Here is a 14,011-nt window from a genome sequence, read left to right as displayed (position 1 = left end):
TTGTCCAAACATCACGCAAATTGGTACACAGTCTCTCTAGAGCCATTCAACGAAACGGGTCTTTCAGATTTATCAGACTCCATCCTGATTGGTTAAGATTGGCTTCCAAAGTTCACAGGAGTGCTCAGTTTCAAACAAAATGCTGCAAATCATGAACACATCGCGTGATTTCCGTGAAATTGTGCACCCACATTCCCACTAGGCCGAGGACGAAATGCCACATGAACAATTTCAACTCAGCCTCAAGGTGGCGCTATAACTGGCCGAAAAGTGTTTTTACCTCTAACTGCACGGATCTGTGGATAACCTGGTGGAGACCTGTGCCCGGAAGGGCACTTTTTCTAGTTATATTCTCTTTTGAGACAGTGTGCAGTGACTGGTTGGCAGCCCTTGGCATGAATGATAATATTCCCTATGGACTAATTTAACCACGTGAGCCCCTATTGTATACGTACGTACTGCTGGGGTGACGTGGTGAAAATAGCTGATCTACGAGCTCGCAATGATCCAAAATATGGATGCCAAGTGATTAATGGTCATTGTATGCTAACTCTCTACATTACGATTTCCTTTTCGCGGTCAACGTTGACAGCTTCAACCTGCACTCTCTTGCACGTCTACAACCACAATCATATTGACCTCGTCCCCAGGCTGCTCAACAATGACGAAACGGCGACGATTGTCTGAAGTAGATGAATCGCAGTAAACACATTTCACATTTTCGGCGTTTAATCAAAAACAATGCAAAACAGACAAAACACGTTTAACACATTTAATGCTCCATTTAAATGCCATATTAGGGGCCACAATGGAAACAAGTCTCTGGCTTTCCGTGTCATCCATTTAGCGTGTTCTTAACAAGTTGTAGGCCTAATGCCTGTACATAGTATAAAATGTCATTAATATAATTATTATTATTATTGTATTGTATACCGTAGTATTATTATTATTATTATTATTAGTAGTAGTAGTAGTATTATTATTATTATTATTAGTAGTAGTTGTAGTATTATTATTATTGTATTGTATACCGTAGTATTATTATTATTATTATTATTAGTAGTAGTAGTAGTATTATTATTATTATTATTAGTAGTAGTTGTAGTATTATTATTATTAGTAGTAGTAGTAGCAGCAGTAGCAGTATTATCATTAGTATTATCACAGTTCTTTAAGTATACTAACTAGGACATACAGTAGATAATGCTGGAGAAGACACAGTCCAGTGTAGCCTACGGTAGATCTGTACTTTGGCTGTTTTATCTGCCTGGCTGAGCTGAGAGCAGTGACCCTTTTAACTCTGATTTACTTCTCTCTCGCTTTGGATCTCTCTCTCTCTCTCTCTCTCTCTCTCTCTCTCTCTCTCTCTCTCTCTCTCTCTCTCTCTCTCTCTCTCTCTCTCTCTCTCGTCATGTATCTTCTCCCCCTATCTCTGACAATCTCTGAATCACTTTCTCCTGCCATCCCTCCCTGTCATTATGTCACCCCCCCTCCCCCTCCTCACCCCACGTCCTCATCTGTCGCACAAATCATTTTTCACTTTTCCACGCTCTCTCTCTCTCTCTCTCTCTCTCTCTCTCTCTCCCCCATCCTCCTCTCCTCTCTGTATTTACGTCTCTCGTCTCCACCATCCCCCCCACTCTGCTCCTATCTTATCCTGTCTCTCTCTCTGTCTGTCCAACAAATTATCTCTCCTCTCCTCTCCTCTCCTCTCCTCTCCTCTCCTCTCCTCTCCTCTCCTCTCCTCTCCTCTCCTCTCCTCTCCTCTCCTCTCCTCTCCTCTCCTCTCCTCTCCTGCCCTCTTCTCTCCTCCTCTCCAGGTTAACAACAGTAATAAAAAGGAGTGGAATGGAATGATGGGGGAGTTGTTGGGAGGTCTGGCGGACATGATAGTTGCTCCTCTCACCATCAACAATGAGCGTGCACAGTACATCGAGTTCTCAAAGCCCTTTAAATACCAAGGACTGACCATCCTGGTCAAAAAGGTACTTTATACAAACACAATTATACTCTATAAACTTCTACAATATGGTAATAGTTGCATATATGGTACACTACCTCTTTCTACACGTCAGCAAGCTGTGTGCGTGCGTGCGTGCGCGAGGCACATGCTTAGGCATATATATGTCCATAAGATGTGTGTGCGAGGACTACAATTTACAATTTAGGCATTTAGCAGACGCTCTCAATCCAGAGTGACTTACATTTAAGCAAGAACAAAAGCATGGGAATACATCACATAAAAGCATTTATCATGAAACATGCGTAAGCTAAGAAAGTAACAGTGGAATATCTATATAATGAAACTATACATACACTATACATATAAACTATACATATTTACTACTATGCTATACATATGTACTATGGCGTGCTATGACTATATACAATACAATTATAGTGCTGTCTACATAACATGCTATAAGTCTGTGTCAAATGCTATCTAAGTCAACAGAAATGCTATCTAAGGGGTTAGGGTAAGTGCTATGGGCCATGATGGAGTCTGAAAAGGTGGGTTTTCAGGCTACGGCGGAAGATTGGGAGTGATGCTGCAGTTCTGACTGCAATGGGAAGTGCATTCCACAGTTTTGGAGCCAGAAGGGAGAAAAGTTTGGGACGTGTGGAGCGTTGTCCCGGCGTTTTTAGTGAGGGTACTTACAGCTTCCCTGCGTTGGCTGATCTGAGTGCGCGGGAGGGTTTGTAGGGTTCAATCATACTTGCAAGATATGGGGGAGCCATACCTTTGGTTGCTTTGAATGCCAGCATCAGAGTTTTGTATTCTGTGCGGGCAGCGACCGGGAGCCAGTGGAGGGAGCGGAGCAGGGGGGAGACATGTGAGAATTTTGGCTGGTTGAAGACCAAGCGAGCTGCTGCATTTTGGATCAGCTGGAGAGGCTTAAGTGCACATGCTGGTAGGCCAGTAAGGAGGGAGTTACAATAGTCGAGTTTTGACAAGACTGTTGTCTGGATTAGGAGCTGGGCTGATTCCTGGGTGAGGAACGGTCTAATTCGTCGTATGTTATAGAGTGTGAACCTACAGGATCGAGTGACAGCTGTGATGTGAGCTTTGAACGAGAGCTGACTGTCCAGGACAACACCAAGATTCCTGGCTGTTGGGACAGACGTTACCAGTGCGTTGTCTACGGAAATAGTTAGCTCCCCGCATAGGGCAGGACTTAGCTGGGAAGAAGTGAAGCTCTGTCTTGTCTGGGTTCAGCTTGAGGTGGTTGGAGGACATCCACTGTGAGATGTCAGCCAGGCATGCAGTGATGCGCTCTTCCACCTGAGTGGCAGAGGGGGGGAAGGATAGGAACAGTTGTGTGTCATCGGCGTAGCAGTGATAGGATATATTGTGAGCAGAGATGATAGTGCCAAGGGATTTAGTGTACAGTGAGAAAAGGAGGGGACCAAGTACAGATCCCTGTGGGACCCCAGTTTGGAGGGTTCGGGGGGATGATAACAGACCTTTCCAGGAAACCTGGTAGGTCCGGTCGGTGATGTAGGAGGAGAACCACTTTAGTGCCGTTCCACCGATGCCTAGCTCCGCTAGGGTGTCTAGGAGCAGCTGGTGGTTCACTGTGTCAAATGCTGCTGATAGGTCTAGGAGAATCAGTACTGCAGAGTGGGAAGCAGCTTGGGCAGCATGTAGTGCTTATGTGACTGCCAGCAGGGCAGTTTCTGTGGAGTGGGCCTTCTTGAATCCGGACTGGTTGGGATCCAGCAGGTTGTTCTGTGAGAGATGGAGAGAGAGCTGGTTGGAGACAACACGTTCAATGGTTTTAGAAATAAATGAAAGGAGTGATACCGGTCTGTAGTTCTTGACATCTGAGGGGTCAAGGCTTGGTTTCTTGAGGAGTGGTGTTACTCTGGCTGACTTGAGGGCAGATGGGACGCAGCCTGAGGTTACTGAGGTGTTGATGATGGAGGTGATGAAGGGGAGCAGATCAGGTGCGATGGTCTGGAAGATTGGAGACGGGACAGGGTCAAGAGGACAAGTGGTAGGTCTAGAGGATGTTACTAGTTGTAGAACCTCGTACAAATAGTCGGACTAGCTAAAAGAATATTGTTCAGTGTTGGCCATTATTGGATTATATGGAAAAGACACTGTCACCTATACCCATAACTGTAGCTATATGCATTTTTCTAATATTCATTTGGATTTTGACATGATCTATGTCTTAAACGGAAACTTTCAAATAAAGAAATTAATGTGTGTGTGTGTGTGTGTGTGTGTGTGTGTGTGTGTGTGTGTGTGTGTGTGTGTGTGCGTGCGTAGGAAATCCCTCGCAGTACGTTGGATTCCTTCATGCAGCCGTTCCAGAGTACACTGTGGCTTCTAGTCGGCCTATCGGTCCATGTGGTGGCGGTGATGCTCTACCTATTAGACCGGTTTAGGTGAGGATACCAGACCACATGTCACATATGTAAGGTTTAGGTGAGGATACCAGACCACATGTCACATATGGAAGGCATAATGCATATCTATTAGACCGGTTTAGGTGAGGATACCAGACCACATGTCACATATGTAAGGTTTAGGTGACGATACCAGACCACATGTCACACATGTAAGGTTTAGGTGAGGATACCAGACCACATGTCACATATGGAAGGCATAATGCATATCTATTAGACCGGTTTAGGTGAGGATACCAGACCACATGTCACATATGGAAGGTTTAGGTGAGGATACCAGACCACATGTCACATATGTACGGCATAATGCATATCTAGGTGGTCATTGTTGATATATAAATCACAGACAGGGTGATTTATATATTAAACAATGACCACCTAGCCATGCATTATCCCGCTTATGACACGGCTACTTAATACATCAATTAATACATTGACCCAAAACATAACAAAACTAGGTTTTTCCATTACGGTAATAACAGTATTCTATAAGTGTCGCGCTGGCCGTCTGCCCTGCTGCAGCACAGTCGGAAAACAAGGAAGTGAGTTGATCAAACGGAATCGATTTTAGGTTACTGCATCGTCTTTTCATCGACATTTCTCGCTTCAAATGTTTTCAAAAACATGTTTTGAGACCAATGTTTAGCTGTAAATTACGTTGTGTGTGTTTACTTGGCTGTCATCAACCAAGCCATATAATAAGAGATAATATATGACTAAATTTTACTGAGGGACTGCCATTGGATTTAATTTTATTTTTCGTTGGTTGTTCAGTTTGACCCACCTGTTTTGGAGATATGGCTTATAGAGTAATGTCTTGCAGAAAACAGCGAGTTGAGAAAACAGGCTTGAAAGGTTCACTTCTGTGGTCTCTAACATTACACCTTATGTACCGCTTCACTGAGCTCTGGTGATTTCTGTCACACTTTCTTGACTCACTGAACCCCGTCCATGCGGAAACTCATCATGCCTTCAAGTGTTCCTGGCACTGTGACATTATCTGCACTCATTTTCATCGTCCTGGGAATCAACCGTAATCGCCGTAATCAACCGGACTGTATAAATGAAATGTATAACTGACCACATAGGCACAATCAAACTCATGTCATCATCTGTACTCAATTATATTGTATTGTAGTTCAGGGAACATTATCAGAACAATGTCCAATCTGGGAATACATTCCTTACCTATAAATGTTTTCACCAATGTGTTTGTAAAGGTGTCACATCTCAAAAAGATTGAAATTCAGTTTCCCTATAGGAGAATCTGTGACAGCTGCTGAAAGTTGGGGTACCATTAACAACCTATATGTACGCAGAATTTACTAAATTAGCGTCATCACAAATGTGATGAGGCCATCACATTTGGAAAAGTGGCTATGGCCGTTTTTAGCCAAAGGATTGTTTTTCTTGCTAAACAAAATTTGTTGCAAGGCTTGCATTGGATTCAGAATCATGACAACCGTCACAACCCCCTATAACCCCCTTACTAGACACCTTTACAAACACATTGGTGATTTTATTAATATCCCCTGACTATTGGGAAATGTCATAGCAATAATTTTGGGACAGTTTAAATGAAAAGTATAAATTTAATGGGCTGGTATGGCTTTAGATTTCCATCTGCTGTATATTCAACCTCTCAGTCCTTTCATCGTCCTTTTGACCAGGGCAAATAAAGGTGAAGTATTATGATAGTAAGAATATTATATAATATACTGTGGATCAGGCTGTTGGTAGATAACCTAAAACAACAATGAATGCCGGGCTATAATTTTGTTACTTTGGCAATGAGATCAACTTTTGTAAGATTTGTAAGAATACATCGATTTTGATACGGGTATTACTGTGAAGGAGGAACTGCTCAATAAATGACATGATACTAGTGATAATAACATGATAATATACTAAACCAGTGGTTCTTAAAGTGGGGTTCTCAAAGTGGGGTCCTTGAGGGAGTTCCAGGGGGTCCCCAGCTAAATGATAGTTTGGAACCAAATCCTTATGGGTCTGTAACTCAGAGAATGTACAAATGGAACCAAATGGACCCTATACCGAGTCAATTTGGTTCCATTTGTACACTCTCAGAGTTAAATGTTATATTACAATATAAATTGGGGTCCCAGAGGTAGAAATGCAATTATATAGTCTGTAGACTAATGCATGTCAAACTGGGGTTTTGATGAAAATGGTTTAGAATCACTGCTAGAGCCGTACAATTCTTCTCTTATGAGGGTCCCTGCATAGCATATCTTTTCAAATGGGGGTAACGGTATATAATAAGTGTCAATTTAGGGGTCCTTGACATGAAAAGGTTTGAGAACCACTGTGGTAAACCATACATGTGTGTCTTGCAGCCCTTTCGGAAGGTTTAAAGTGAACAGCGAAGAAGAGGAGGAGGATGCTCTGACTCTCTCTTCGGCCATGTGGTTCTCTTGGGGAGTACTCTTGAATTCTGGTATAGGAGAAGGTTGGTAACCCAAGCACTGGGTCATTCTGGGATATGTAGTCTAAGAAGGCAGGCAGCGTTCCTCAAAGTGGATAGGCCTGTCGCAATTATTTGAGGTAATTGCAATTATTTGAGATAATTGCAATTATTTGAGATAATTATTTTTTGCACAATCGTCAAAAACATATTATGGGAAAATAAATCTGAGATTATTTTCATAAATCCTTTAGCGTTGGATCGGATGGGCTGTCATAGCATCATTCATATACTGTAGGTTGGCGAAGAGCGCAATCTAGTGTAATCACTGAAACCACTAAATGACGTAATGGCGGTCAAGCGTTGGATTTGAGATTATGTAAATCTACGTCAATGGCAGTCAATGAAAACATCATGTATAAAGTTATTTCAATCTGTCCTAATTGTAACGCTGTGTGTTAATAGGAGCCCCTAGGAGTTTTTCAGCGAGGATTCTGGGTATGGTGTGGGCGGGTTTTGCTATGATTATCGTAGCGTCCTACACTGCTAACCTCGCAGCCTTCCTAGTGCTGGACCGGCCTGAGGAGCGCATTACCGGCATCAATGACCCCAGGGTAACGCACGGCACGCACTCTCACACACACATACACAAGCACACACATTACCAGCATCAATGACCCTAGGGTTAACGCACGGCAGGCATTCCAGTGTTGATTTTTACATCAATTTTTGATTTAGTTTTTTAGTTTAAAAAAATAAAATTCCACTTAGTTTTAGTCATATTTTAGTAATCTGAAATGTTTTTGTTTTATTTGATATATTATTATATATATCATATTTTAGTCGACTATTTTGTCGGGCCTTGATGGCACTGTGATGGTTGATTTTACACTTGGTTGCATACTGAAAGTTCTCTTCTCTTCTCTTCTCTTCTCTTCTCTTCTCTTCTCTTCTCTTCTCTTCTCTTCTCTTCTCTTCTCTTCTCTTCTCTTCTCTTCTCTTCTCTTCTCTTCTCTTCTCTTCTCTTCTCCTCTCCTCTCCTCTCCTCTCCTCTCCTCTCCTCTCAGCTGCGTAACCCATCAGATAAGTTTATCTATGCCACAGTGAAGCAGAGTTCGGTGGATATTTACTTCAGAAGACAGGTTGAACTCAGCACCATGTACAGACACATGGAGAAGCACAACTATGAGAGTGCAGCGGAAGCCATCCAGGCAGTTCGAGACAAGTAAGCGCTGGCAGCTGATCAGTGTTACACCTGATTGACCATATGGATATGGAAAGAACATTAAAAGACGGAAACCAAGTGTGGAGATATTTGTACTATATACAGCATAAGGCATATCATTGAACACTGTAAATACTGTATATCATATCATCATAATCATATCATATAACATAGTAGTTTGTTTACTGGATATAATTTAAACAACGCTGCGAACGTAAATCTGCTAGATAAAATGTAAAGAAAATATCCCTATACTATATAATTTACAGTAAATATTTATTTGATGACATAGCTGCATGTCTAAACGATATCACTTGCTGTAAATATACTGTATCTTGGCTAATGCACATTCATACATACTGTATGTCAGATATCCACCCTAACACAGGGTTACTGTCTACATTCCTCTGCTCTCCTCTCCGCAGTAAGCTTCACGCGTTCATTTGGGACAGTGCTGTGTTGGAGTTTGAGGCGTCTCAGAAGTGCGACTTGGTGACAACCGGAGAGTTGTTTTTCAGATCAGGGTTTGGGATAGGAATGCGGAAGGACAGTCCCTGGAAGCAGAATGTATCACTGGCCATTCTCAGGTATGAAGAAATACTGTCTTATGTCTTGAAGTCTGTCAAGAAGGAGAACAAGGCTGGTATGTAACTGCAAAGGAAATAGAGCATGCACCTCCACTCTGGCCCAGGTGCTAGACAAAAGGCAGTACAAGAGAAAAAATACAGTCTGCAACACTGGTATGAAAAACTCAGGTCCACTGCTGCAGACTCTATTTTTTCTCTGGTATGTAACTGCAGACACAAAGGCCTGCGTATAAAGGCCTGCGTATATTCTACTGTATCTGCCCTGGTTCTCCAAACTTTTGAAAAATCTTTACAGATTCTGAACAATTCCCTCAGAGATCTATACTAGTGTTAGCCGACCGACAAGCTATGAAAGTTTTCCTAGAATTCTCCTATGGATATGAAGCATTGACAGAAGGTGGAAATGTACAAATATACCCAAAGAGTAACACAATAAACACTAGAAACGAGTCAAACAACCCAAAGACTTTCAGCCCGGAAGTTTTAAGACTTTTACGGCAGAATTAATACAACTTTATCCAGAAACAGGCTGTATCAAATATGAACATCATAAATGATCATCATAAACGGCGCCCTCTAGCAGCAGTGAGGTCAGACTTCAGTGGTCTATGATTCAGAGTTGGTGATATATCATGCGTGCGTGCGTCTATACCTTTCTGCCCATGCAGTTCTCATGAGAATGGCTTCATGGAGGACCTGGACAAAACCTGGGTTCGATACCAGGAGTGTGACTCCAGGAGCAACGCCCCGGCAACGCTCACCTTCGAGAACATGGCTGGTACGTAGGAATCACTATGGAGACTCTCTGTTATGTGCATTACAATAAAGACAGAACAAAATGCCTATTTTCAATCTTTGCCAACATTACTTTCTTTCAAACGTTTTAAAGGTTTCGCCTACTTTAACTCATTTATACAACAGCTAGTTCCAAGTTCCAACCATGAATTGTAATTGGCCAAAAGTAATTCAGACTTCAGAGCCGTGTCAACAACCTCAATAAACAAACTGGTAAATAATTTAAAGTGTTACTCTATGATGCGTTGTGTCCGGGTTCGATCCCCAGCTCCTCCTGGTTGAAGTGTCCTTGAGCAAGACACTGAACCCTTGGAACCTTGTATGGTTTCCTCTGCCATCGGTGTGTGAAGGGTCGGAAAGACTAGAAAGGCGCTATATAAATGCAGTCCATTTACTATTACAATGTAGGGCTGCTAATACTACTACTGTACTAATTTTAATACTGTCGTCCCAGGTGTGTTCATGCTGGTTGCCGGGGGCATAGTGGCAGGAATCTTCCTCATCTTCATCGAGATCGCCTACAAACGACACAAAGATGCTCGCAGGAAACAGATGCAGCTGGCGTTTGCTGCGGTAAACGTCTGGAGAAAGAACCTACAGGTTTTGGATTCTACTCCATTTTACATTATTCTATTCTATTCCACAGGATTCTACTATATTGCACTTTAGTCTAATTTTCAGCACTCTATTGTGCTGTAATCTATTCTACTCTGCTCTGTTCTGTTTAACTCTTAAGCTTACCCTCTGAATACACGGGATTCAAAGCGTCTGTGACACAGACACTATAATCAGTGATTATAGTGTTGACAAATGGATCTATGAACCCATCAAAGCTGCAGTGTCTCATGGAGACAATGAATACTGTATTATCACCTTGCAGAAAAAAAGCACAGGAAAGTACAGTTCAATACAAGGGCTGCTAAGAGGATTAAAAACCCAAGAAAGCCTAAGGCTGGTTTCCATTGGGGTCCTTCATATTCAATTCATCAGAACATTTAATGACATACACAGTACTATGCATATAAACGGTTAAAATAAATGATATGTACAGTAAAGGGGGGAGGGGGCTTTGACATTTTACTAGGGCCAGTTTAGAATGGTAACCACCCGCCGCAAGTGTTCTCATAGGAGCGAAATTAATTAAACTCCTTATTCGAGCCAAATCTGGGTTGAACGTGATTGTTGGAGCTCCCTCTTATCTGGTTTCTATTCAGATTGCACAGAAGAAAAAGCCATTCACTATTTGATTGCAGAGGATTTGATATTGCCTGCAGCGAGTGATATAATAATGTTTGGGAATGATGAGTTTTCAGTGTTAAAGGAGAATTCCATACTAAAAGGCTTTCTTACCTTTCTTTGTAGTTGTTACGTCCCCATCAAAGAGGTCCAGGTGTTATTTTGTGCAAAAGCTCCTTATTGGCTATTTCCCTACCATAAGCCCTAAATGAATTGCATTGCATTGAATGGGATGTATGGGGTGTTGTGCTAATTCACTTATTTCCATCGAAATAAGTAGTAAACTGTGCCGCTTTGGTTATTATTTACATTATGAAGAGAGGATATATACAAAAAAATTATAATTTTGAGCGATGGAAATAAGCGAATTAGCACAACACCCCATACATCCCATTCAATTCAATGCAATTCATTTAGGGCTTATGGTAGGGGAAATAGCCAATAAGGAGCTTTTGCACAAAATAACACCTGGACCTCTTTGATGGGGACGTAACAACTACAAAGAAAGGTAAGAAAGCCTTTTAGTATGGAATTCTCCTTTAATAGACTGAAAACTATTCTGTTGTTGGACCATAACCGTAACTCGCTGTATACTGTAGATGACATGGCATCCAGGGCTGGACAAAGATGTGTTGCGCTGCTGTGGGGCTTAAGAACCATGGTAGTTTTAAAACATGGACTAACATTGCTTGTCAAGGATGTGTCTCCACATAGGGTTGTGCACAGACGTTTGAAAGGTCTGGCTTCCAGAAATGAAATTGTTTCTGAACTGAACATACTTAAAGGGATACTTCAATTTCAAACTAGTTTGGGGTCATCGGACAGTTTTTTTGTTGCTTGGTTCAATATTTAGATATTTGATATTCATTTTTAACAGACCATGTTAACAGACCTTGGTTCTGGTGACTGATATTGTCCTTCTAATATTTTTCAATTCGTTTTTTCATTTTACTAAAAAATATTACCAAATTATATAAAAGAAATAGTTAGAAACAGTAATTGTAAAACATCGGCCCCCCTCACGCATTAAAAGGACAATAGCAGTCCCCACATGCCACATCTAACATGGTTAAAATGGAGTCTGGACTGGAGGTACAATGGGCTTGTTTAGGCATGTCTGTTAAAATCTCTCTCTCGGTATATCAAATACTGGTGTGTGCACGTGTGTGTGTGTGTGTGTGTGTGTGTGTGTGTGTGTGTGTGTGTGTGTGTGTGTGTGTGTGTGTGTGTGTGTGTGTGTGTGTGTGTGTGTGTGTGTGTGTGTGTGTGTGTGTGTGTGTGTGTGTGTGTGTGTGTGTGTGTGTGTGTGTGGGCATGTGCGTGCACGCGTGCGTGCGAACATTTCCAATTTGAACATTTCCAATTTGATAACATAGCTACAAGGACAGGAGAGGAGACTCAGTTGGAAAGTCACAGCACGAGATGGCATACTGTAGGTCACAGTGTCAGTAGTAGTACTCAGTACTCTCTCTCTCTCTCTCGCTCTCTCTCTCCTCTCTCTCTCTGGGACAAGGCAGGAACAATATGTGACCTTTTTTACCTGTGATAGAACTCCAACCTGCAGGGAGGTCTGTCAGCGGGACCACGCGTAGAATGACAGAGTGCTTATAAAGAGGACACGTTATAATAAGGCTTTATAGTTGTCTGGTTGGTATAGTCTACAGTATATATATATCCATATGATATATGTGGTCATATATACAGTATAAGGCATAAGGTACTGTATTTCCTATATATCCACATATATGCACATATATGAAACTGAATATGGCATGTATGCAGCATATATTCTGCATATACTTGCCATATATTGGCATAATATGGCACCACAGGCCGCCACTGCTATGCCCTATATTACTGATACAGCTACTGTAATGATATAGTAAATTAGAAAATAAGTCATATTGTATATACGTTTTTTTTATTGTTGTATAATGGTTGTCACAAAACCTCACAGCACCACAGTGTGCCTCAGCAGCACACCATTTGAGAACCATTGATGTCGAGCATGAGTTCTCCTTCAGGCACGTTTCCCATGTAAAATGGGCCTGGCAAACTGGGTGCGATAATGATGCAACCTTTTTTTGAGACCGCATTCGACTTTGAACTTCAGAGTGGCTCTGTTTGCTCATTTCTGTGGCTGTGATGTGACATCTACATGTCTACATGCAGGAGTCACAGGACTTTCTAGGCATCCAATCGTGGGAACGCAACTCGCAGCTAGAACAGTGTTTCCCTATCTTTTTATAAGCTCCAGTCCAGTCCCAAAACAGAAATTTGATGTGTGCCCGTGGCCGTGACCCAAACTAACAAAATAAATAATACATTGTGCATGAACCATTCACGGCCCACGTTTTACATATTTTTATTTTTATTTTTTAGCAAAGACGTCCACAAACATCTTGGGCACCCCATACGGGGTACGTCCCAGGACGTCTGTGGACGTCTAGGGCACACAATCTGTTAACAGTGAAAGAATCTGCAAGGTATCAGGTATCTGGAGATACCTGATGATGGTCGTAGTGGACCGAAACCTTGTAACCGAGTAGCCTAATAATGATAAACTACTGCTATAAGTGAAGACAGTGTGCAGGACTTCCATTTTTCTCATTGTTGCACTGGTTGCCTGCGCCGAGTCCTAGTACCTGTCCCAGTAGACATTTCGCTACGAAATAATACTAAAAAAGATAGTATGAAACAGGGGTAACATAATAATATTTACTCCCTCCCGACCCACAGTGATCTCTAGACTTCTAGACTCCTTGATCAGGTCACTGAGTGTATGAGGTCTATGAAGGGTGAAGGCTGTGTGTGTGTGTGTGTGTGTGACCTTGTTCTATCCTGTGGCTGACGAGCTGTAAACGTGATGCTAGTTACTTGTTCATTAATGCTGACAGCTATAGGGCTTGTTGTTGTTTGGCCAGTAATTCAGGTCATTACTTGGACTGTTGTAGGGAGGAGCAGGGTTCTATTAAACTACTTAAACTATTAGGCCCAATATGCACTTAAAAGCCAATTCACAAAGCGTCCCATTGCAATGTGTTGTGGGCTTGTAGATCTGCTATTTCTTGCTAGTTTAGTGTTATGGTCCTGATATGTATTAATTAATACTTGGGGATTTATGTAATTATGAATATTAATATTAACCTTCGAAATAATAAGAACTGTATAACCATAGGCAGAACATAGGACACATGTAAACTCCAGTCACAAACTGGCACATAAAATACCTAACAGGTCCTTGCACACTGGGCTTGTTTTCTGGAGTGTGCAGGGATCTTTAATGTGATTAACACACACATAAATGTAACACAGTCTACTGTATAT

General features: G+C 41.8%; 1 protein-coding gene across 1 annotated transcript in view; it reads left to right on the top strand.

The window, feature by feature from the left end:
• Positions 1-14,011, top strand: part of grin1b (glutamate receptor, ionotropic, N-methyl D-aspartate 1b) — a gene marked incomplete at both ends in the record, with an annotated part of 53,384 nt that overhangs the window by 30,162 nt on the left and 9,211 nt on the right. The window contains 8 exons of the mRNA XM_083783531.1: positions 1,821-1,985; positions 4,277-4,395; positions 6,774-6,886; positions 7,307-7,455; positions 7,909-8,066; positions 8,492-8,653; positions 9,322-9,431; positions 9,903-10,048. Coding sequence (XP_083639657.1) covers positions 1,821-1,985; positions 4,277-4,395; positions 6,774-6,886; positions 7,307-7,455; positions 7,909-8,066; positions 8,492-8,653; positions 9,322-9,431; positions 9,903-10,048 — 1,122 coding nt within the window. The remainder of the gene's footprint in view (positions 1-1,820; positions 1,986-4,276; positions 4,396-6,773; positions 6,887-7,306; positions 7,456-7,908; positions 8,067-8,491; positions 8,654-9,321; positions 9,432-9,902; positions 10,049-14,011) is intronic.

This window comes from Protomyctophum parallelum, assembly GCF_964188405.1.
Source record: "Protomyctophum parallelum genome assembly, chromosome: 15".
NCBI lineage: Eukaryota > Metazoa > Chordata > Actinopteri > Myctophiformes > Myctophidae > Protomyctophum > Protomyctophum parallelum.
This window is presented reverse-complemented; position numbering and strand designations above follow the sequence as displayed.